General features: G+C 59.1%; 3 protein-coding genes across 25 annotated transcripts in view; 2 read left to right on the forward strand and 1 right to left on the reverse strand.

Moving 5' to 3' along the window:
• TMEM94 (transmembrane protein 94) overlaps positions 1–1,243 on the forward strand; it is a 33,536-nt gene extending 32,293 nt beyond the window's left edge. For all 19 annotated transcript variants that reach the window (XM_045490749.1, XM_045490750.1, XM_045490746.1 and 16 more), the window contains one exon: positions 33–1,243. In XM_045490749.1, coding sequence (XP_045346705.1) covers positions 33–105 — 73 coding nt within the window. In that variant the 3' untranslated portion in view covers positions 106–1,243. The remainder of the gene's footprint in view (positions 1–32) is intronic.
• Positions 1,053–14,709, reverse strand: CASKIN2 (CASK interacting protein 2). Of its 5 annotated transcripts, none has more exons than XM_045490767.1 (20): positions 14,521–14,709; positions 12,830–13,372; positions 8,645–8,696; positions 8,016–8,113; positions 7,468–7,613; positions 7,273–7,368; positions 7,056–7,186; positions 6,760–6,868; positions 6,358–6,466; positions 6,020–6,114; positions 5,571–5,832; positions 5,330–5,451; positions 5,178–5,238; positions 5,009–5,100; positions 4,697–4,807; positions 4,517–4,618; positions 4,266–4,404; positions 2,626–4,101; positions 2,314–2,536; positions 1,053–1,888 (listed from the first exon to the last, which is right to left on the reverse strand). In XM_045490767.1, exons 2-20 carry the CDS (start codon positions 12,921–12,923, stop codon positions 1,798–1,800), a joined length of 3,609 nt encoding a protein of 1,202 aa, XP_045346723.1. In that variant the 5' UTR covers positions 12,924–13,372; positions 14,521–14,709; the 3' UTR covers positions 1,053–1,797. The 5 variants fall into 5 exon arrangements, with proteins under 5 accessions (XP_045346723.1, XP_045346724.1, XP_045346725.1 ...); XM_045490768.1 differs by having other exon boundaries at positions 12,830–12,943; positions 14,521–14,655; XM_045490769.1 differs by lacking the exons at positions 12,830–13,372; positions 14,521–14,709 and adding an exon at positions 8,801–8,927.
• A 968-nt stretch (positions 14,710–15,677) lies between these two features.
• TSEN54 (tRNA splicing endonuclease subunit 54) lies at positions 15,678–22,963 on the forward strand. Its single transcript, XM_045490843.1, has 11 exons — positions 15,678–15,808; positions 15,934–16,098; positions 16,200–16,263; positions 16,347–16,430; positions 16,753–16,851; positions 17,863–17,915; positions 19,400–19,501; positions 19,719–20,362; positions 21,422–21,482; positions 21,835–21,951; positions 22,467–22,963. Exons 1-11 carry the CDS (start codon positions 15,759–15,761, stop codon positions 22,615–22,617), a joined length of 1,590 nt encoding a protein of 529 aa, XP_045346799.1. The 5' UTR covers positions 15,678–15,758; the 3' UTR covers positions 22,618–22,963.
• The last annotated feature ends 903 nt before the right edge of the window (positions 22,964–23,866 follow it).

The raw sequence follows: 23,866 nt of genomic DNA on the forward strand, positions 1-23,866 counted from the left end.
CTAACCTGTGCTTTAATCTCCTGCCCCACCAGGGTCCGGGTTCGCTACCAGAAGCGGCAGAAACTGCAGTTTGAAACGAAGCTGGGCATGAACTCCCCCTTCTGAGCCATTGGCCACAGTGCCCATAGTTGCCCTGGTCCTGGGGCTAAAGCCAGACCAGTTTCTGAGTCTGGGGAGTTGGTATCGCGAAGGTTTCAGGGTTTCCTCTTGCGCCCCATGGCACTGGAGGCCCAGCTCTGTGTCAGACCCAGCTGTCATCCTGCCCCCTCCCCGGGGCTTAACCGTGGAGGAGCTGGTGAGCCATGGCCTCGGCATCAGGCCAGTCTGGTCTTGAATGTATGACCTAGTGCACTTAGTAGAGGGGCCCTTAGCCCCCTCCACCTGTGGGCTGCCCCCCTCTTTAGGGGCTCTTAACACAGGGCCCTCTGCTCTGGGGTCTCCGGGCAGAGCCGTGAACTGTGGGGCCAGGACCTCAGTGGTAGCAGCCGTGGGAGGTCCAGACAGGCCACTGTCGAAGGCAGCGGTGGTGGTGTATCCTCCCTGACCCCAGCCTGTCTTCCTGGGGCAGGAGCCTGGATGTGGTTGAGTGTTTCCCCTCCCTCCTTCTACGGGGGAGCCTCACGCTCAGACCTGAAGATGAAGAGCCCGCCCCCGCCCCCACCTGGCCCTGGCCCCTCTTCCTGTGCTGCCTTCAAGCTGGCCTCGAGCGTCAGTCTTGGGGATGTGGCCCAGGGCTCCTTTTAGTCCCCTGCCGTAGTTCTCGTGTGAGAATGTTTTTACTGGTGTATATTTTTTACTGGAAATGAGCCTTTTAGGAATGAATGTAGACTGGTTTGTATTAAAACTTGTAAATTGCCTAAGAAAAATCTGTGGCTGGTCCATGAGGCAGCCACTAAGGGGCCCACCCAAGACTTTGGCTGGTGAGGGAGCCCTGAAAGCGAGGGGAGGGCCCGAGCCTTCCTCATTCCACACTGGCAAGAGTCCTCAGGTCTGGCTCAGGTGAGAACCCTGGGCTCGGAGGTCCACGGCACAGATCCAAACAGACAGCTCGATCACGTGGAATGACACTTTCATTGGTGTTAGTTGGGAGAAGAGGTTAATGGTTACAGAGCCGGGGCCTGGGCCAACCAGATCAGGCTTCCGGCCCCGAGGTGGGCAGTGGGCACTCTTGCTGTGGTTCGAAGCCCCTTCCCTTGTATCCTCTCAGGTGGTTATAGATAGAATAAATTCCATTTAAAATATATGCATTTCTCTCTGCTTAAAAAATAACATTTACAGTTGAAAAAGTTTGGACTTTGGGCATCTGTTAATCCCACTGCCTCCATGCCCGCCAGCTTTGCCTCACTGAGGGCAGGCAGCAGCGGGAGCAGGGGCTGGCCTGGGCACCGCCACCGCCGCTGACAGCAAGCCCCTGGCTGCCTATTTCCACGTCCTGTGTATACCTGTGGGAACTGGGTCAGACACACAGCTTTCTCCAGCCTTTTAGAGTGCCAGGACAGCACGGCACAGCAGGCGTCAGTAGGTCCTCGGCACAGACACTTGAGACATTGGAGGTGGTAGGAGGGCGGAGGAAGCTCTTACCAGGGTCCCTGTCCACGGGGGCAGGGCTGTCTGGTCAGATTACACAGCGGGAGGGAGCCCTGCTGACATGTGAGGTTCTGACAGGTCCCCTCAGCCTGCCATGAAGACCGCCCCCTAGAGCTGCAGTGCTGAAGGTCGCTGGCTTGGAGCAGCAGGGGGGACCCTGCTGGGGGCAAAGGCAACAGACGCTGCACCGCTGACGGCTGCCAGAAAGTCTCAATCAAGCATGGCATCCAGCTGGTCAGCCAGGGCATCAAACATGGTGCTGATGTCATCCAGAATGTGCTTGGTGGAGGTGCCGGGAGGGCTGCAGCGGGGGAAGGACTGGGTCAGATCAGAACGCACCCTGCTGGCCCTGGGCGGGCAAGGGGCTGTTCCTGAACACCTGGCTGGTGCCAAGCACTTTGTGTGCCCCTTGCTTCTCCCAGCCTGCCGAGGCAGCAGGCGCTAGTGTCCATTTAGTGAGAGCTCTGGGGCCCGGGAGGAAATGCTGTGCTCAAGCTCACGTGCCTCTAAGCGATGGCCCCCAGGATTCCCCCCAGGTCACATCTGGGGAACTTAAGAACCAGGGCTCCTCCTGTTTTAATAGGGGTCGCCCGGGCCTAAGGATCTGTCTGGGACCACCCCCCCTCCCACATTCCCAGGACCCCGGGGAAGAGGATTCAGGGGGAGCTGTTCCTTCCCTGCAGCCTTCTCTCCCTCCCTGCCCACCGGGCACCCAGCACCCCTCACCCTTCTCGTTCCTCTGTGCCAATGCTCTTCTCTGCGGCCCTTAATGCAGCTGCCAGGGATGAGCTGGTCTGTTCCAGTCTCTGCTGGGCCCGGCCAGAGCCCACGGCTCCAGTGCTCTCTGGCCTCGGAGGGGGCACGGGGCGGGGGCCGAGCCGAGGAGCCAGCTTAGGACCAGAAAATGCCAGCTGGGTGCAGGCCACAGACACAGGCTTGGGGGCTGTTCCTGCAGAGACAAAAAGGTTGGCCGTGACTTGGCTGGGCTTGACACAACCCTTGCAAACACTGCCCCCTCCCGCAGACCCTGCCTCGTACCTGCACCTGGCACCTTGATGAGGGCAGCGGGGGAGGCTGGGGGCTCGGTCTCCCCATGCCGCCAACTGCCCGCCGAGTTCTCCAGAGCAGGCCCAGAGCAGGGGGGAGCAGGGGGCGGGGCTGGGGAGCCGGAAGAAAGAGGGGCTGGAGCTCCCTGAGTTGGAAGGCTGCTAGGGTCAGGCCGGGGAGGGCTGGGAGAAGCTGAGGAGGGGGCCTCGCCGGGGGTCTGGGAGGGCAGGGGGGCAGCGGGGCTGGGCGTGGCACTGGCCACTCCGAAGGCCAGAAGCGCCGTCTGCAGCGGCTCTCTCTCCCGGCATTTGGGCCTCCGCTTAACAGTGTCTGATTCTGTGAGGTTGAAATCGAGGCCAGCGGGCACAGGCGTCTCCCGGGGTGGGGGGCCAACTGGCTTCGGCCGCTGTTTGATAGTCAGGTTCCCCTCCTCGGCAAACGGGAGCCCTTCTCCTGAGCTGCCCCGAGATGGGGGCGTCCCCTCAGGTCCTGGCTCCTCCTCCTCTGTGTCCGACACTGGGCCAGCTGGGGCAAGTGGGCCGGGGGGCTCTGATGGGCCAGTTGGTTCACTTAGTGTTCGCCTTCGGGGCACAGAGGCCCCCTCCTTGGGCCCCGGGCTTCCGTCTAGTGGAGGCGGCTCCGTGGTAGGGCCAGAGACAGAGCTGAGGCGTTTAGGGGGTGGGGGTGGGGGGCCTTTGCGTCGGGCACGAAGGGCAAAGGACTGGCTGCGGGGGGCCCCTCGAGCTGGAGTCGGGCTAGGGCTGGTCCGAGCTAGGGCACTGCGTCCCGGTCGCCGAGTGAGGGTGGCGTAGCTCCCCAAGGCACTGCCCACTGGCCCTTCAGCCTCTCCCTCTGCTTCCCCCTCGGTGGGACCGGGGCGGCTTAGGCTATGGGACCGGCGCTTGGGCCGAGGTGGGTCTGGAGGGGTGGCGGGGGGACCAGCCAAGTAGGAGAAGGCACGAGGGGCACCAGGAGGTGGCCCCGGGGCTGGGCTGGAGGGTGAGCCCTGGGGATACATAAAAACATAAGGCGGGGGGCCTTGACCAGGAAGCGGGGAACAAAGCTTAGGGGGCCGCTCTGTGCCCTCTGGAAGGTTCCTCTCCTGTGGGGTGCTCGGGTCTCCACCACTGGGCTGGGGGGCCGGCTGTTCCTGGGAGTGACCGGACCCTCGTGAGCGTGCTCCAATGCTCTCCTGGCTGGGAGAGCGGGCAGGGGGCAGGGGGAGGGGCTCGGGGCCACCCCCAGCCATGGCTGCCTGTAGCTCTGGGCTCAGCTCACTGCCCTGAAAGGTGAGGAGGCGTGGGCCAGCTGCAGCCGGACCGTCCCCATTCTCCAGCCCCTCAATGGCCATCAGCTCTGGGCCTCTGGCTAGACGGCGGCCACCTTCAGCTGGGGCCTCCCCCTGCAGTAGGCCCCGCCGAAGCTCGGCCAGCCGTTTCACTCCCAGCATAAGCTTCTTCTGATGACCTGAGAGGGGACGGGTAGAGGCAACAGGGTTAGTGGGGGCTACAAAGGGTCACCTTGGTCCCCCTGGGATCCCATTCTCCCTTCTGGGCCTGACCCCTGAAATGTTTGAGACACCCTGGGAGGCACGTGGGGGCCCGGCCACAAGGCCCCAGGGCAGTCCTCACCGAGCTTGTTGACCCCGATCTCTTGCAGCTCCTCCCAGGTGAGGTCGGCGACCAGCCCCATGGAGTCGTAGCCACTGCTCACCAGCTGCTTGTGGTACTGCGGCAGCCCCAGCGCGCACAGCCACTCCAGCAGGTCCGCCTGGAAAAGGACCCCAGTGGAGCCGGGTCCCCAGCCAGCCTCAGCCCCCAAGCCAGGAAGGGCCCACACAGCCATGGCTGAAGGTGGGTGCTGGCACCAGCCACCTGCTTACCGGGATGTAGTTGGGCAGCCACTCGGCGATGCTGAGCTGAGCAATCTCCGAGGCGATCTTCTTCCTGTGCCCAGGCTTGGTGACCCCGATGGCTGTCAGGTCCTGCCACACAGACTCGTGCCGTTAGGCCCCCTCCGGTACCCACTGGGCCCTCTGCTGCCTTCCTGCTGTGGCACCTACCTCAGGCGTCATACGGCTGATGGTTGGCACGTCGTAGCCAGCCTGCAGGAAGTGGGCGGTGTAGCCTTCCAGCTGGAACTCACTCAGCCAGTTATGAATGGCCTGCGCATCCTGTGGCGTGCGGGCAGAGAGTGAAGTTAACAGAGCGGGGTCTATGGAGGAAGAGCCGAGGCTGGGGCCCAGCCATCAACCCCAGCCTCCCCTCGGGGCCCGGCCAGAGCAGGGGCTTGAGTCCATACTGAGGCTCATCCCACGCCGGGCCCACAGCCCACTTCTCAGTGTGGGGGGGTGGTGGGGGGGGGGGTGTCACACCTTCCCCTCCAGCAGCTGCTCCGGCCTCACGTCCTGGGTGAAAAGCTGTTCCCCAGAGTGGTAGTTGACCAGAGGGCGGTGGCTCAGGTTGTCTTCAAGAGGGAAAGAAATGGAATCAGGGGTGGCAGGATGGAGGCGTGCCCGTCCGGGTACCATTTACCCTTCCTACCTGCCAGGGACGGGGGGTGCAGTCCTGGCAACACCTGGTCCTCTCCGGGGGAAGGCAGTGGCTAGAGACAGGACAGGAGCTACTCAGCACGTCGGGGAGCTGACAGCAGGGCGGAGGGCTCTGTCCTAGCCCCAATGCCCCCTCCCTCCTACCTGAGCATTCTCAATAAGAAGGCCGGTGCCATGGCCGTTGGTGCCCTCGGAACTCTGCCCGCTGCCGGCACTGCGGATGCTGCCCACGCTGCCCTCGCTGCCCACGCTATTCCTGTCACCTGCTGCAGGGGCACAGGCAAAGGGGTTAGAGCCCCAGTTGGCCTCACCAACAGCTGACTGGCAGCTTGCCAAGACCAGACACCCACCCCAGTGCCCAGCATTGCCCTCTGGGAGGATGTACCTGGGCTATCTGGGCTGAGGCCCACCCGAGGGAGCTGGCCATAGGTCAGAGAGTTCAGGGGGTCATCGGCAGGGGGCTGCTGTGTCCGAGAGAAGCCTGGGCGGAGGGGGGTGGGCACCGATGGGAGGCGGGGCGCGAGGATGCCCACTCGCTTGCTGACCACCTCCACGATGCCTGGGGGGAAGTAGCCCACACGGTCCGTGCCCCTCTGGCTCTCATGGATGTGGCCCTTCCAGCGGCCGTCGGGATGTTGCTCAAGCACCTGAGGCAGATGGGGCATGGGGGGGTGATGGCATCGATCACTTCCTGCACCAAGCAAAGGCAGGCAGCCAGCCCTATAGCCATGGTCCAGCTTTTCCTTTCCCCGCAAGGAGCTGATGCCCAAGTGCACCCACAGTTCTGCCCTTCCTGCCAGCATCCGGCCCAATCCACCTGTACCGGGGCCTCACCGTGATGACATCCCCTGCCCGGACATTGAGAGCAGTGGGATCGTGGAGGTTCCAGAAGTCCTTGAGTGCTCGGACCTTCAGGATCCCCGAGGCCTCTGAGAGAAGATACAGGGCTGGCATCATCTGAGGGTCCTTAGGTGTCTTCCCACCCCTCCTGTCCCTTTCACGACCCTCCCCCAGGTTCCCGTTACAGCAGTCCCCCGACCAGCCCTAGGTTTGGGGGTGTGGCATCTTGCTCCTGGGACATTGCTCCTGCTCCACTTCCTCGTACCCACTGGAGTGGCTCTGGCCACCCCCTCCCCCAACCCTGGGCTGGGTCTCCCCTCACACACACTCACCACGCAGCAGCTGCTTGATTTCTCGGCTGGCCTGGGAGGTGGTGAACTGATTCACAATGTCCAGTGCCGTCTGGTTATACGTGTTCCGAATGTTCACATCCACCCCGCCCTGGGTGCACAGTGTGAGCACACACTAAGAGCTTCACTTACCACTTCCCCCAGTCCTCGTGACTACCCAGGAGGCGAACGGTACCCACTACTTTCGAATTTTACAGACGAAGAAATGGAAGCTCAGAGATAGGATCAAGGACGAACTCAAGGTCATTCAGCTAGTGACAGGCAGAAGTGGGGCTTGAACCAGGTCTGTCTGCTTTCCAGTCACGAGGCCACTGCTTACCCAAACACCACCTTGTGGGTGGAGACCCCCTCCCGCGTGCGGGCTGCCTGGGTGCCCACACTTACCTCCAGGAGCAGCCGGACCACCTCGGTCTTGCCATACAGCGCAGCCTCGTGGAGTGCGGTGCCTGTCTTGGTCTGGCGGTTGATCTCGATCCCAGCTCTCAGGAGCTGCCTGTGGCGTGGGGGGGGGGGGGGGGGGGGGTGAGTCACGGGGGTGGTGGGGGCAGGGGAGGAAGCAGACTGCCCCCGGCTGGGAGAGTGATCCAGAGCGAGAGTGAAGAGGGCGGCAGGGTACCGAGGGGACATCACCCATTCCACAGGAAAGGGATGAGGAAGTGGGGGTGGGGGGCGGTGGGTACCTGATGACCTCTCTGTGGCCGTTCTTGGCAGCCAAGTGCAGGGGCGTGGTGTAGTTGGGGTCACACGGGTCCTTGGCCTCACCCTCCAGCAGCGCCACACACAAGTGACTGTTCAGTAGTAGCTGGGCCACCTGCAGCAACCAGCACCCAGGTTGGGCTTCCTCCTGAGACCCCACAGATGCCCACGCCCTGGCACCCTAAGGGCTACAGGCCTCACCTTAAGTCGCCCAAACTCGCAAGCCAGATCCAGGGGCGTCTTCTTTGCCTTGTTGACCAGGCAAGGGTTGGACTGGTGCTGGAGGAGCATTTCTGACTGGGGTGTAGGGAGCGGAGTGAGGCGTCTGGCCTGGCCAGCGCCCCCTACCCCCACGCCCCGGCCCCAGCGCCCCTGCAGGCAAACAGGCTCTCATACCACTTCATAGTGTCCGTACTGGGCAGCCAGATGCAGCGGGATCTGCCCATCCAGCGAGGCGGCGTTCACGGCTGCGGAGGCCCGCAGCAGCAGCCTCACGGGCTCCAGCCGGCCTTGCCAGGCTGCGTAGTGCAGTGGGCGCATGCCTGCAAGGAGGGAAGGCGGATCGGAGGAGGTCCTGGGATGTGGTGGGGTCAGGGGAGGGAACTGAGCAGACTGTGGTAGAGCCACCCTAGCTGCAGGGGGAGACGGACCCAAGGGCGGGGATGCTGGTCTGGTCAGGGAAACGTCTGGTTGCATGGGGCTGAAGTCAGAATCCCACCTTGCCCACCATGGGTGATTCCTCACGACAGGAAGGTAACCTCAGCCTCCTCATCTGGAGAATGGGGTGTTAGTACCACCCCACTACCCCAGAAGGCTGTGAAGATTAAAGAGGTAAAGCATCTGCAGGCCAGAGAAGCTGTGCCAACACGTATTAGCATTGCTAGAGTGTAGCAGGAGCAAACTCTGAGCACAGGGTCTGGCTAGGGGACACACCGGGGTCTCACCATTGCTGTCTTTGATGTCAACGGTGGCCTGAGCCTCCAGTAGCAAGGCTATGAGCTCCAGGCTGCCCCCCAAGGCGGCATGATGGAGGGCAGAGAATCTGGTGTGGTGGAGGGGACACAGGGCAGGGGTGTTAGCGAGCGGTGCCCCACCCCCCAAATCCTGGTCTTCCACACCAGACTCATCCTGGAGGCTGGCAGGGATGAGTTACTTGCCCACTGTGCCCCCGCTCCCCCACCCTGCCAGCCCTGCCGTGGGAGCGCAGAGCAGCGGGCTACAGCATGAAAGGGCTCAGTGTCTGGGCTGAGAGGCCTGTTTGTCTGGCCTCCCCCCCCAGCCAGCCCAGGGGAGGGGGCCGTGGGAGCAGGAGCCCGAGGGCTCCTACCCTCTGGGGAGAAAAAGGGGGCCTAGCAGGAATCTGACCCAGGAGGCCCCTCAGAGAGGCACCAGGGCTCCCTCCCCTCACTCAAGGATAGCTCCACAGGCAGGAGGGTGGGCAGGAACCAAAGCTCCCAGCAAACACCATTCAAGGGCCAAGTTTGAGAGGGGAAGGGATTCTAGGGCCCAGGGCTTTCCCTTTACCCCTCCCCCACCCCCACAGCTCTCGAGGGGGACAGGGGCTCACACTCACCCATCAGCATCCTGGTAGTTGACGTTGAGTCTCTTCGTGGAGCCGAGGAGCTCTGGGGGATCAGAGCAGAAGGCATCAGGACACGTTAGAATGATCTGCCCTTACCTGCATCCTAACCAGCGCTCCCACCCCACCCTGCTCCCTAATCCAGCTGACCTCTTGGTGTGCAAGAAAGCACCTGCCCCATGGCCCTTCTGTAATCCTGTCCCTGTGGTTCCCCACCCGGCCGGCCAGCCCATCAGCTTGAGGGCACCCGGTGCAGGGAGCTGCTGCAGCAGTGGCCTGGCTTCCCTGGGCCCCCAGCCCAGCTTGTTTATAGAGCCAAAGGGGGCGGGAAAGGGGGGGACTGGCATGCCGTGCCCTCAATGGACAGGCCCACGAATGCATGGTTAGCATTCCTGCCTGAAAGGGCCAAGGAGTGTCTCATTGTCCCACTGGGCCGAGGGGGCTGCGAGAGAAAGGAGAGGGGCACTAGATGCTGGAGGGTTGCAGGGCAGATGCCAGGACTGGGCCCAAGCCCGGGGACATCCCTGAGTGGAACGTGGTGAAGAAGGTGGCATCAGACAGAACCTGCGCTGTGCCCAGCTCTGCCATGTGCCGGCTGTGAGATCCTGAGCAAGTCACTTAACCTGTCGGGCTTAGTGTCCTCATCTGTAAAATGGGCCAATCACAGAACCGGCTCACCAGGGTTGTGAGGATAATGCCTGACCCTCGTCAGCACGCCAAAGATGGGAGCCGCTGCCCTTTAGGACTCCTTACACGTTAGCCATCAGGGCCCACATGCCGTCCTCTGGTACAGTCCCCCCACTGGCTCCTGTCAGGGAGATAACTGCTGATTCTGCACCCACAGGCTCCCCAGCAGAGATGTCCACGCCCCGGGCACAGGGCTCTCTACGGGGTGGTGGCCAGAGGAGCCAGGGGCACGGGCAGGCCGCTGGTTCATTCCTGTCAGGAATGGTGACAGGATTCAGGCAGGTGTGCTCCAGGCAGGGGCCAGGACACAGGAGGGGGCGGTCCTTGAGGGGGAAGGGGAATGTCTGTCACAGGCGGGCCCCTGCCTCCTGCTGGAACCCACCCTTGCTGGGAAGGAGGAGGCCTGGCTCAACCCAGGCTGGGCAGGGTGCCAAGCATGCTGGTCCAGGCCTGCCCTCCAGGCCCTGGTGGGCCCCCGAATACCCCAGCAAGACAGGGCTTCATTCCAACAGGGAGGGATCGACGCGATAGTGAGGAGCATGGGATGGGGAGAGAGGGGACCAGCTACGTTTAGGGCTGAGCCGAATTAAGCTATGTACTACGCAGAAAAGGTAAATACAGAGCTGGGCAGTGACAGAAGGGGAGAAGGGGTGGGGCTGCTGGAAAGAAACATAGGCCTCCCAGCCTTCCTTGAGGCCCCTAGGAAAGCCCTTGTCACACAGAACCATTCAGGGCAATGGAAAGGAAGGGGGCTTTAGAAGCAGGAAGTGTGTGGTCCAAAGTCTCCCCCTTACTGGCTGCACGACCTTGGCCACCCAGGGCACCTCTCCGAGCTTTGGTGAAGACAACGAGGTCAGCGGGGAGGACACACAAAAAGTCCCTCCACCTGCTGCCAGCCTGGACAGTCCGGAATGGGGCAGCTCAGTGGTGGGATACAGCCCCTCCGGGGAGTGGCAGGACAATGTGACAGGAGGGACAGGAACAGGGGCAGGGGCAGGCTGGGTGGCTCTGTTCTTTCCAGAACAATGGCCGGAAAGGCGGTGGGGGAGAGGCTCAGAGTGACTGGGCTTGGGACCTTGGCTGGAGGGCGGAGGGTCCTGGTTCCTGGCAGTGGCTCCAGGCACTTCCCCTGCATCACAATCTTCTTCCCCGGCCTGGCTCTGGGGGTAGAAGGGTCACTCCTGATTTAGGCTCAGCCAGAGGATGTGAGCTCACTGGGCCACCCTCAGCCCACCCCATTTCCTCTGGCCAGAGAAGGAGACAGCTCAGAAAAGGGAGCAGGGGAGGGAGAGAGGGCAGGGGTGAGGCCAGGGCAGCTGCTCCTCTCTCCTCCCAGCCACCTGCTCCTTTAAGAGGACCTGGGAGGGCAGGGAATGCCAAACCACCAGTGACCAGATATCAAATGGAGGAGGCTGAGGGAGCACCTCTCTTTGGCCAGCCAAAAGGTTCTAGCCATCCACCAGAAGGATAAAGGGGAACCCTGGCACCTCCCTTTCCATCAGCTTCCTCTGCCTCACTGTGATATGGAGTAGGAGTTCCCAGCCTCCCTTCTGAGAACTGTTTTAGAGTCACCTGGAGACCGTTTTGATTTGCAGAGTCACAAGACCTCTAGGATGATTCTAACTCTGAGGAAGAACAGGGAGTTGGCACTTTCAGAAAAATCACTAGGTAATTCTGACGGGCAGCTGAGTGCAGGAGCGAGGAGGGAGGACAGGGACCCTGATCTGCCACATAATGTCTGTGTGACCTTGGGCAAATCACTGAACCTCTCTGAGTGTCAGTTTCCTTATCTGTAAGGTAGATGTAGAAATACCCATCTCACAGGGAATTGAGGGATTATAACATCTCATAAACTGTGGGGTCTGCAAACATCACCTTGTGATCTCCTTTTTGCACCAGATTTCCTAGCTTCTCAGAGGACTGGGAGGGGAGGCTCAGTGCCAGGGCCTCACAAGGAGGCCCAGGACTCTGTCACTCTGTGCCCATGCCTACATTCTGTACAAGTCTCCTTGGGGGCTGAGAGAAGAGATCGCTTCCCCCATTGGCATTTTCCCTGGGGTGGGGCACCTTCCCAGGGCCTAGGAGTCTGGCTGTGAGGTTCCCGCCACCAGCCTCCAGACCCCACCCACTTGCCCTCCCGAGGGCCTCACTTTGAGGCCCCAGAGCTGTGAGGCCAGCAGCAGCTCAACCAAGGCCCTACTGGGCAGGTCGCCAAAAACAACACAGAGGTGAGGGGAGGAGGGGGAGTGGTTCCCACTCTTGGGCCTCCAGGGCCCTCCCAGGACCTCCTTAGCACCTTCCTTCCATCTGCTCAACCTGCATCTACTTCCCCAGGGCACAGAGACCACTCGCTGCCAGGGCCCCCCACCCCAGCCACTATTCCCATCTCCCCATACCTCGGGTCTCCTGCCCTAGTGTGCAAGTGGGTGCACATACACGTGTACAACTCCCAGGCCCTTCAAATCCATCCTTCTGGCACCCCAAACTCCCAGGTGTGGGTGAGGATAATTATATGTCTTCACATAGTCTGGGGGGCCCCTTCCTGTGCTTGGGGCTATAGCCCCAGCACTCTGAAGGAAGCTTCCCACACCCAGCCCCAGTCTGGTGGCAGGGGCTACCTCCTGCCCCTGCTGGTCTAGGAACTCAGAACGAGTCCAGTGTCCTCCTGGGACAGCCCAGAGAGCTTGCCCTGAAGTCCAGAGGTCCACTCTCCTTGGAGGAGTGGGGTGGGGAGGGGTCTCACCACAGAGGTACCCAAGAGATGGGGCTCAGGTGTGGCCACCCATGCATAGAGCCCCTGTAACCCCGTCAAGACTAGAGACCCAGGCTTTGGAGAAACCTCTAGAAAGTTAGCTTTGGCCACACACACACCCCAGGGGATACAGACAGATAAGTCCAGGGGAAAGGGGCTTTAGCAAGAGCTGAGATAGTGGTGAACTTTGTTTTAAAGCAGTAGAGATCTCTTTTTAAAAGCTATCTTACAGGCATCCCCACTACGCTGACATAAATGCAGAGATGCTGTTGCTCAATTGGGGGATGGGGCTGAAGCTCTAGCTATTCAGTCTTTCCCAACCCACTGCCAGAAATCTCGTGGCTCATCTTCAGAAAAACCACCTGCTAAAGGCAACTCCATGAGGGCAGGAATTTTGGTCTGTTTCATACACTGCTGCGGCCCAGTGTGCCTAGAACAGAGCCTGGCACACTGTAGGCACTCAAAAAACCCTTGAATGAATGTATTTCAACCCTTTTACTTTACAGGTGAGAAAACTGAGGCCCAGAAAAGTTAAGTGATTTGCCTAAGGTTACACAGCAAGGGGTGACTCAACTTCCTCTCTGGCTCTCTCACAGAGGCATTCCTTATACAGAATAAGACAGTCCTCCTACTCAAGTCCCCAGATCACAGTGATCCCCAAGCCTCTCTCTGTGGCCTGAGCACACAGGGGAGGGTCTCAGCTAGACAGTCACCCCCCACCCCCCCAACCAAGCACTCACTTGTTTTTGCAGCCTTGACTTTAGCCACCAGTTTCTGCACACCAGTCACATCTCCATTCTTGACAGCGAGGATCAGGTCCTGTTCACGACCCATTCTGGTCCCTGGGCTGGGATCTGGGATCAGGAGTCCGGGGCAGAGGCAGGAAAACTTTAGGTCTAAGCCAAGGTCTCAGGGTACCATGCTTTGGCCCTTTGGAGGGCCAGGTGTCCTGGGGGAGTGTGTCTGGTGTCCCAGGCAGTGGGCTTCTTGTTAGGCACTGATGGGTACTCCCTCAAGGTGTTTCGTGAGCTGCCACCACAAGCAGGAAAACCGATCTCTGAGGGGGTGGAGGCTGCGTGGAAATCTGGACAGATATCTGCTTGCAGCGTCTGACGGCCCAGGGATGGGCTGGGGCTGGGCACGCCGATCTTCCCAGTGTGGCTCAGGAGCACCGGCGCCCACCCAGAGAGCAGCCAGCATTCCCTCGGGCCTCGGGCAGCAGCAGTGGACAAATCTCAAGGGTCTGGAAAAGGTGCAGTGCCTCTGCTGAAGGCGGGCCAGGCCTGCAACGGTCCCAGAAGTGGGGCTCAGAAGAAGAGGAAGACAGGGCTTCCAGGGAGCCCCCAAGCCCCCCTAGCTGCCCTTTTGAGTCAAGGAAGGGCCAAGCCACTCAAAGCGGGGAGACAGCTGCCAGGCATGAGAGCAGTATTTGGGGGAAGGAGGTGACTTTCTGGGAGGGGGAGGCTGAGTCACTGAGGCCCCAGGGCACCTGGCAGCACCTCAACCTGGGGGCAGGAGGGGCCCTGGCAGCACGACACACTCGGGCAGGCTGGGCCAGCAGCCTGTTCTCCACAGCCTGGGGCTCTGACACCCACAGACAACTGGTGGGCCAGGAGGTGGAGCCTGGAAGGGTCAGGCACAGGCAGGCGTGCAGGGGTCACTCCCTGTGGAAGGTGCCTGCCCCCAGACTCCTCCCAACCAAAGCTTTACAATAATAGCTGGATGCCCTAGCCCCAGGCTCTTTATGAATTCAAAGGGTGGGGTGGAGAGCTTATAGCTCCCCATTTCTGGCCGGGGTCGGCCTGCTGGACAGGGAGGCTTTACAGCACCTGTTGCTGACCCATCCTCAACCCTCGCACGGGATGAGGAAGCAGCTGGGCAGAGAACAGAGACAAGAGCTGGGGTACTGTTTGCAAATGGGGCTGCCTGGCCCCCCAAGCCTGAACCTGAGGCCCGGAGCTCCGAATTCGCTGTAGAAAAGCTTACGTCAGTTTTCGGTGGCCAGGAATTTGTTGCCCAAGTCCTGTGGCATGAGACCCGCGCAGGCCTGGGGCCCTAGCTGGGGTCTTCTTACTCCCAGAACGTCCCAAGCCCAACCCAGATGGCACTCCTGCTCTTGCCCGCAGACGACATGGGAGGAGGGCGCCCCTGGTAGAGCTTGGGGTCGGGCTGGCTCCCCCGCCCCCCGGAATGCCAGTTCAGCGCCGCGCAACCCCCCAACCCAGCCCAAGCCAGGCCGACCCGGGGAACAAAGCGGCGGGAGCGACCGGGAGAGCCAAGCGCCGAAGGGATTGATGCATGAGGACGGAACACGGGCGCGAGGAGAACGGAAGGAGCAGAGAGACGAAGGCGCCCGCCGATCGCGAAAGAAAAGTTAGTTTGTGCCCGCCCTCAAAGGTGCTGACCACCAGCGCAGGCCCCGCAGTCTCACCTCTCCCAGCTGCCCCGCCGGGGGTCCGGCTGGCCTGGCTCAGTCCCTGGCACTCTGGACCGTGGCTCCCACTGCCCCCCTTAGCCCCTTTCTCCTCCTTCTCCTCCTTTTCCAAGGCCGGCTCGGCGCCTCCCGCAGGAAATCCCGCCCCTCCCCCCTCCCTCCCGCCGGATCGGGAGCAGAGGGACCGTCCCGGCCGCGCAGTCGGACTGTCAGTCAGAGCCTGCGGCCCCGCCCCCATCCGTGCCACGCCCCGCCCCCAATAGCTTTCGTCCGCCCTGGGCACGCTGGCCCGGTCAGCGCATGCGCCCAGGTGAACGGGCCGGGGAGGGGTGAGAATGCGCGCCGCGGTGTCCCTGTTGCGGAGCCGCTGCCACCTGGGGCCCTAGAGTTCAGACCTAAGGGCGAGATGCCCTGTTTATGACTGGGTGGCAGAGAAGACGTTATGTGAAGGGGTCTAGAAACCGAGATGTGGGGACCCCACTTGGGAAGCCCCCTTCCTTTTCGCCCTTCGCCCCTACTGGGACTCCCACGGTGACCTCCGCCCACGACCAGAGTCGCCGACTCAAAGTCGCTGGTTAGAGCAATGGTGCCACCTAGCGGACCATGTCGGAGAGGCCCGCGGTGGCTGTTGCAGGGACCCCAGCCTCCAGGAGGTGCTAATGACGGGCCCGAGTGGCGCTTCAGCACCATCGTGGGCCGGACAGCTCCTCCCGCCCCCGGCCCTGGAAACCCGGCTTCTGAGCCCCTCGGAAGGGACCCAATGGTAGACCGAGAAGGAACTCCGAACCTACCCAGACCGCATCTGACAGCCCACGATGGCCAGTCTACGAGGCTGGAATGCGAGAACCCACAACTCTCCCTTCTCTAAATCCTCCTTTCTTCCCTCCTTGTCCAGCCTGAGTGGTGGAGACTAAGCGTCCCAGGGCCAAGGAGGGGGAAGATCACTCATTTATCCATACTACACTCTCTGACGCCGGGTTCCTCAATTTTTACTAGAGAGGAGCCCAGGGCAGGGCTGGGGAGGAGAGGAGCTCCTACAAATCCAGAAACCTGCAATCTCTCTGTCCCCGGAATCGAGGCACAAGTTTATTGGCAGCGGTAAGACAGTCAGGAAGGTGGGAAGCCGGTTGGTTGAGCCCGCAGCGGAGGCAGGATCCGCGGGCGCTAGGGCCCCGCGGAGATCAGGCGGTGGGCGGGCCGAGGGCGGCGCGCGCGCAGCCGCAGACCTCGGCCCGATGGAGCCCGACCCCGCCGAGGTGGAGGTTCCCGCCGGGCGCGTGCTCAGGTGCGTTCTGGCTCAGGGAGGCGCGGGTCACGCGGAGAGGGCGTGGGGAAGGGGGACGGGAATCCGGGACGGGACCGGGCGGCCCCGACTGTGCGCCGCTGACCCCACGTCCCTTCCTTCCCCAGTGCCCGGGAGCTCCTCGCCGCCCGCTCGCGGTCCCAGAAGCTGCCTCCGCGCTCGCATGGGCCCAAGGACTTCCTCCCCGACGGCTCGGTGGCCCAGGCCGAGAGGCTGCGCCAGTGCCGCGAGGAGCTGTGGCAGCTGCTGGCGGAGGAGCGCGTGGAGCGCCTGTAAGGGGGACGGGCCGGGGCGGGGCCGGGGCAGGCGGGGCGGCCGGACCGCGTAGACTTCGCGGGTGGACTGAGACCGACTCCTCCCTACTCTTCGCTAGGGGCAGTTTGGTGGCTGCCGAGTGGAGACCGGAAGAGGGCTTCGTGGAATTGAAGTCTCCAGCGGTGAGCTGCCGGGCTCAGGGAGAGAGACCTGCCTTCTCTGCCTTTCTGGCTCCTTTGTGACATTTGCTCTGGGTCCTACACAGGGTAAATTCTGGCAGACCATGGGCTTCTCAGAGCAGGGCCGGCAGCGGCTTCACCCCGAAGAGGCCTTATATCTGCTGGAGTGTGTGAGTGGGGCCCCTGGGGGGTGAGGGAGGGTTGGGACCAAGGAACCGAAAGGACGTTTTTATTGGAGAAAAAGTGTAGATGCAGCGGAGTATTCAAGAAGCTTGTAACCTGAATTCCAGAACCGGAGACAAGAATACCGTGTAGAGAGCAGGGATTCCAGTCCAAAGCAGTGGTGCTGCCCTCCTTTCCCAGTTGGCCATATTCTTGCTGTGTGATGCTGGGGGCGGGGAGGGGAGAGGGCGCCCATATATCCCAGCCTGGAAGTTGCCCCACTGGGTGTGCCACCACAGCCACAAGGTGAGCTGTTGACCCCGCTTCCAGGGCTCCATCCAGCTTTTCCACCAAGACCTGCCACTGTCTATTCAGGAGGCCTACCAGCTACTGCTGACTGAGGACACCATGACTTTCCTGCAATACCAGGTATCTGCCACCCTCTCCCAGGAGAGGAGTCACCCATCCACCGAGTCAGTGAGGATTTGTAAGTACCCACGAGGTTCTAGACAGGACAGGTGAGGGCTCTGCTCTCATGATGCCTGCATCCTAGTGGCAATGGGTAACAAGTGAGCAAATCAACTGAACGATTTGACTTCACAGAACCAAAGGCTAGGAAGAAGACAGAGCAGGGTAACAACCCAAGGCTAGAGACAAATGTGGACATCACGAGCACATGGATGGTGTTTAAAACCACAGGGCTGTATGGGAGTGTAGCCAGAGTAGAGAGCTGTCTGAGATCTGGAGCGCTCCCGTGTGAGGAGTTGGGGTGTGGGGGCGGGGGGGGAGATAGAGAACCAGAAACAGGGACTGAGGAGTGTCTGACAACCCAGGAGAAAAACCAGGAGGGGTGGTATCATAGAGGCCGAGAGAAGGACAAAGTGGGTGGCTGTGTTGAAGGCTGCTGAGAGATCAAGCAGGATGGGGGCACTCCTGTATACATCTCTCTGATGCGGGCATTAGAACACAAGGATGGACATGGGGTTCTTTACCAAAACCACTCCTACTGTACCCCTGTCTGTGGAGGTGTAGGGCTGAGTGGCAGGGGTGGGGGGTGGGCTGTCTACCACCTTTGCCACCTTCTTGTTCCCGTTGTAGTCAGGAGCTTCACTCTGGACAGCTTTGGTATCATAACGTTCTAGGGTGTGGTTCTTTTTCTGCTTTATCAGCTATTGTTTTTTTGGGGATTCCACACTTAAATCACGAAAGTGCTAAATGTTATTTGTGCCCAGAGTAAGGTAAGCAAGACACAGGAATTCAGAGACTGAGACCTTCGTTTGGGGAGGGTGTGTATAATGGAGTATGGTCCAACCCATGCCAGGGTTTGGAATCGGGGTGTGCAGGAGGGGCAGGGGAGGGGGGTGGGGAATGGCTCCCGATTGGAGGAACCATTTGGTGTTTTCAAAAGTGGACATCTGATCTTTACTTTTTCTCTTTGAGGTCTTCAGCCACCTGAAGAGACTGGGCTATGTGGTTCGACGATTCCAACCAAGGTAAATCCCGATCCCATCTCCCTCCCATTTGTTCTAATCCTGGGACCTGGTAGACAAGCCCCAAAGTGGAAAATGGCCTCTCCTTGGCTGGAGACATGGGCTCTGTTGGAAACGCGCTATTGAGAGGCGCGTTGGGACAAATCTGGGTCATTTCAGCTTATCCCGGGCTATCACATTGAGCCCCATCTTCAGCCTGTTCGCTCCACAGGTAACAAGTGAACACTTGCAGCTCACGACAGGTCCCTGGCATGTAGCTGTAGCACCAGAGCAGTGCCTTAATCGGGGTGCGAGCAGACTTGATGAGGGCATGCCTGAATGAAGGACCAAGTGAGGAATTAACAGTTGAGTTGGGTCTCACATACCTTTTGCCAAGTTAGATGTTCTTTCTTTCTGGGGCCTCTAAAGATCATCACCTTAGTAGCCCAGCATTGCTAAGAGTCATAGAGATGATCAGCCTTAGAGTGGAAACTGGTACAGCCTTCACTGGTTCACAGTACGTCGCGAAAGCTCTGGGACAGCCATGTCCTTTCGTTCCTGAAAGTGGGATATATCCTAAGCAAATAGTCACAGATGTGTGCATAAATTCATCTGTGAGAATGTTCAGTCATTTGACAATACTTGTTGATCGCTTGCTGGGTGCCAGGCCCCGGCTCATTGCTGAAGAAAAGCAAAATCACTGCCCCCACAGAATTTGCATTTAGCGGGGACCTTACATGAAACATCATCACTTTGCAAAATGGTGAACTTGGAAACATCCTGTGAGTTCCACTGGGAAGGTATGGCCACACAAATTATAGTGTATCCTTTAGAGCGGCACTGTCTGGTAGAACTTTCTACGGTGATAAAAACAGTCTATGTCTATGCCATCCAATATATGTGGCTTTGCAACTGTGGGACTGAATTTTTGTCTAATTTTCATGGATTTAAATTTAACCTTAATGGCTCCTTGTGCCTAGTGGTGGGTACCATTTGGACAGTGGAGTCTTAGTGCCATAAAAAATCATGGCAGGGAAGAATGCTATAGTGGTAAGGGGCCGTGTCTGTAATATATATTCTTAAGTATAAAAAAGACTAAATAGCAGTATGTTAGTACAATGTCATTTTTTGTGGAAAAAAACATATGGAGACAGTATGCGTGTTACAGGGGTATCTGTGGTTTTGTTCATTTTTATTTTCCTGTATTTTCCAAGTTTTCTAGTTCTCTTGATTTTTCTCACCAGTGATTAATCATTTATTGCTGGCTCTGCAGGAGCCCGGGTTCCAGTAAGTCTCTGTTCAGAGGTGCCATTGGTGAGACCCAGAGGCCTGGGCAAAGATGCACGGGCAGGCCCCTGTGATTGCCCCCATTCAGGGCCTTTGCCCTGGCGTGTGGCTTTGACCCTGGCCCACCGACTTGTTCCTCTGGGCCAGTCCCTCACAGATTCCACTGGGAACTCCAAAGTGAGGAAGTCGATCTGTTGCCTACCCAATTCTCAACCCCACAGCTCCATCCTGTCCCCTTATGAGAGACAGCTGAACTTGGATGGCAGTGCCCTGTGCTTGGAGGATCGGAATGGCAAGAGGAAGAGGAGGAGCTCCAGCTCTCGGTAATGCTCCCCATGTGGCCACACACACCCTCAGGGAGTTCTGGGGAGCGGAGCTGTTGAGGGAATGCTCATTTTAGGAACCCTGGAGAATGCATTGTCTTAAGAGCGGGTTTGGGCGGCTCCCTTGTAGGACCCTGGAGGCAGTAGGCATGCGTGGGACGTGTGCACTTCAGCAATCAGGAGCAGATGTGCTGGATTTCCTCCCCACGTCCCTCAGGTCCATTAATAAGAAGGCCAAGGCCCTGGAGAATCCCCTACAGGGGGTGGATGAGACAACTGAGAGCCTGACAACCTCCAGCCCACCTCCCTGCAACCAGAACAGCCGATGCCCAGAGGAGAAACCTCAAGAGTCAAGCCCTGTAAAGGGTCCAACGGGTCCCTCTCTGCCTTTGGGAGCCCTGGAGCCCTGGCCTGGCCTGGCCAACAAGGGGGGTGGGTGCAGCCAGCAGAGTGGCAAAGTAGAGAATGGGGTCAAGGGGGTTCGTAAGCCACGCTGGAACTTTGAGCAGATTTCCTTCCCCAACATGGCTTCAGACAGCCGCCACACCCTCCTGCTGGCCCCAGCCCCAGAGCTGCTCCCAGCGAACGTCGCTGGGCGGGAGACAGATGCTGAATCCTGGTGCCAGAAGCTGAACCAAAGGAAGGAGAAGCTCTCCAGGCGAGAACGGGAGCAACAAGCAGAGGCCCAACGCTTCCGGGAAGATGTAAACGCAGATCCCGAGGTGCAGTGCTGCTCCAGCTGGCAGGAGTACAAGCAGCTGCTGCAGCGGAGGCACCTGCAGAAGAGCCAGAGCCGCCCCGCACACCTGTGGGACCAGCCGGTCCACCCCTTGCTGAGTCCTGGCCAGGCAGACTCCCCAGGTACCCCCTCACCCTGCCATAGCCCCACAGACCCCTGGCAGCTGAGGCATCCTAACGCTTTGAAAGGGGGTATGAGTTGACCACGACTAATTGAGGCTTAAGAAAGATGGGACCGAGAGAGCTGTCAGTGGAGTGGAACCCACAAGTCTGTTCTGGAAAGCAGCAAAAGGACCCACATGGGAAGGTTTGGAAATGGCAAGTCTGTGTCCGGGGAGAGGCCAGGAGGAATGAAAACTACAACTAGAGCCTTAAAAATAATAAGATGCACGTGGATGGCTCTGCCACCAGCTAGCTGTGGTCCCCTGTTCTCCCAGCTCTGTTAGAGGAGAACAAGGAGGTGCCATCTTGGCCAAATAAAAGGAAGGCTTACTGTGTATACCCTGCATGTTTAAGGACAGGGAACTAAGCACTGGGTGTTGTATGTAAGTGATGAATGACTAAATTCTACTCCTGAAGCCAATATTACACTATATGTTAATGAACTAGAATTTAAATAAAAATTTGAAGGAAAAAAATAGGGAACTGACAGGGCAACAACTATATTAACAGATTCAGGAGACTGTGATCTTTTATAAGAACATGGGAGATTCCAAGTAACTAGACTAGGTTTGCCAGATGAGTTCAATTTGACTTTCAGATAAACAGCTAACTTTTTTTAGTATAAGTATATTGCAGATATTGCATGAGACATACTTATAATTTAAAAAAAAAATCTAAGTCTGGCAATCGTAAACTAGATGGCAGATTCAGAAATGTCAGAGGAGTCTGTAGATGGTGGACTTCTCTCCCCAACACGTTGTTTTCTTTTTTTTTTTAACGGTTATTTATTTATTTAGAAAGAGAGAGAGAGAAAATGTGTGCAAGCAGGGGAGGGGCAGAGAGAGAGGGAGATACAGAATCTGAAGCAGGCTCCGGGCTCTGAGCTGTCAGCACAGAGCCCAATGTGGGGCTCAAGATCCTGAACCGCGATATCATGACCTGAGCTGAAGTCAGACGTTTAACCAACTGAGCCACCCAGGCGCCCCTCCAACATCTTATTTTGACCTTATGTCCTTACAGCCACAGTGCTTCAACATATCTCTGTGCTGCAGACCACACACCTCGTCGATGGAGGTACATGGTGAGTTTCCAGGTAGTGCCTGTCTCCATAGCACCTTGGCTGCCAGCAGGAGTTGGCAGCTGGGATTTGACTCCTAAAGCTGGGCTTGAGCTGGGGGATCATTCCAGGGACCCTTGGCCTGGCTGATATTCTAGGGGAGAGGGAGGGATGAGTGGCAAGAGGTAGATTTAGCCCGAGGGTTGAGATAGGCAGCTGAGCCTCCCTCTGCCTAAGTGGCACCTCACAGCAGGACCTCAGTTCCCCCTGGAGGAGGCCTCTTCCTGGAACTGGAGGAGGAAAAGCATGGCATGGAAAGGAAAGGGGGAGGAGTAGGAGATTCCCTGTTTCTTAAGGTTTCTCACTCTGTCTTCAGGTTGCTAGAGAAGTCTGGAGGCTTGGAGATCAGCTTTGACATTTACCAGGCTGATGCTGTGGCCACATTCCGAAAGAATAACCCTGGCAAGCCCTACGCCCGGATGTGCATTAGTGGGTATGAGACCATTGAGCCCTACCCTCAGGTTATTGCCAGTTCTCTTGTAAACCAAGTGGACATCCTCTCCGTGTCCCTGGGCAGTCTGGCAATCTGAAAGAAACCAGAGGTCCAGAGAGCTGTGACTGACCCAGGGCCACACAGCCAGTTAGTACTACAGGAACTGGAGCTTTCCCAAATCCTCAGCCCTTATTCCTGGCGTTTTTGGTAGTCTCTCTCCTGTGCCAATTTAGTGCAGGGCTCACCCAGTAGGAGGGATATGAATCAGAGGGATTCACAGGCTAAGAGTGGTGAGAACCTTACTTTTCCTAGCCCCCTCATCCACCCAAGGCCCTGGGTTGCTCTTGGAGAACTTACCAGAGCTATGCAGTTTGCAGACGGGAGACTCCAGCGCCAGACTTCTTGTACCCCCAACTCCTGTCTTACCATCTCCCTTCCCTGGCAGCCTCAGAGGGCTGGGTCTCAAAGCTTATGGTTGCCTATGTCTCTGTCTCAGTCTAACTTTATCCCTACAGATTTGATGAGCCAGTTCCAGATCTCTGTACCCTCAAGCGGTTGTCCTACCAGAGTGGGGACGTTCCTCTGATCTTTGCCCTGGTGGATCATGGAGACATCTCCTTCTACAGCTTCAGGGACTTCACGCTGCCCAGGGATCTGGAACACTGATCACACCGCTCTGGCAGGGCTTGGGACCTGCCCTGGGGAACCTGGACTGTCTACTCTCAGGGACCATCTCAGCTGCCTCCTATACCCAGACTCTGACCTGTAGCTTCAGGAGCTAGTCTGGGCCTTGGCCCTGGGTGTCTGATGCTTGCAGGAGAAAGATGCCATGCCCCTACCTGGCTTCCATAGCCCCATGCCTGAGATTGCTGCCTTGCAGTGATCCCCTTGGAACTCAGGACTAGATTTCAGAGACCCAGCGGGGTGGGGCAGAAGAGAGGACTCTGTGCCTTTAAATGAGAGGGTGCCTGCCTCGTGCGATAAAGCCAAAGCCATTAAAAAATAGATCCATTTTCTGCTGTGACTGGAGATAGTGAACAAGTCCCCAGCCCGATCCTGGGAGTGCAGAACAACACCCCCTCTCCCTCCATCCTGTGGTCCGTGGGAGCTATCCCCCAAGGCTCTCACCTCTGCTTTGCAGACCCACAGACAGCGAGGCCTTCTCTGGTGCAGAAGCAAAGAGAAATACTCGGGAGGGCAAGAACGCGACCCCGCACCTTTGTCAGGGCCTACAACCAGGGGACGGGAAGTCACAGACCTAGTCTTTTTGGCTTACTGCATGGCAGTCCGTAGAGGGAGGCTGGCCTCGATGGGGCCTTCCCTGAATGCAGCAGAATCTGGGCAGAAGGGTGGCGGAGAGGCACCATGTCCGTGTGGCTTGAACCCTGGCGGCTTCGAGTCGTGCTGTGTGTGGAGCGTGCTATTCGTGTCCCCGGCCTCCGCGCCCCTTCCGTTCGCCCTTTGTGCTAAAAACTCTGGTCAATGTTGCTGTCTGTCCCTTGGGGCATCGGACACCTTCCTGCCTCAGCAGCGACTCAGAAGACGGGGGTCCAGGCTTGGGGCCCTCTCCGAGAGGAGGCGCCTCGCGGCGACACCCCAGTCCCCGGGGCCACCACGCTCTAGGGCCCCGAAAGCTGGCCTCCTGTCCGCGGGTCACCGGCTCTGAGTGGGCTGGGTGTTCTCGGGAAGAGCCGGCCTGGCTACGCCCCTCCCACAACCGCTTAGGGCCGGCGTGGGGGAGGGACGGTTCCCTTCTGCGGTCCCGCCTGGGAGGTGGCTAGGACAGCGGCGCGTCCCAGGGACTATTTCCTCCTCCCGGACGCGGCAGGACACTGGGCGCGGCGTGCGTCGTGAGTCCAGGTGAACGCAGGTGAGGCCGGGGGGCGGGCCGGCAACGCCTCGTGCATATTCACGC

This window comes from Leopardus geoffroyi, chromosome E1 (genome assembly GCF_018350155.1).
Source record: "Leopardus geoffroyi isolate Oge1 chromosome E1, O.geoffroyi_Oge1_pat1.0, whole genome shotgun sequence".
Lineage (NCBI taxonomy): Eukaryota > Metazoa > Chordata > Mammalia > Carnivora > Felidae > Leopardus > Leopardus geoffroyi.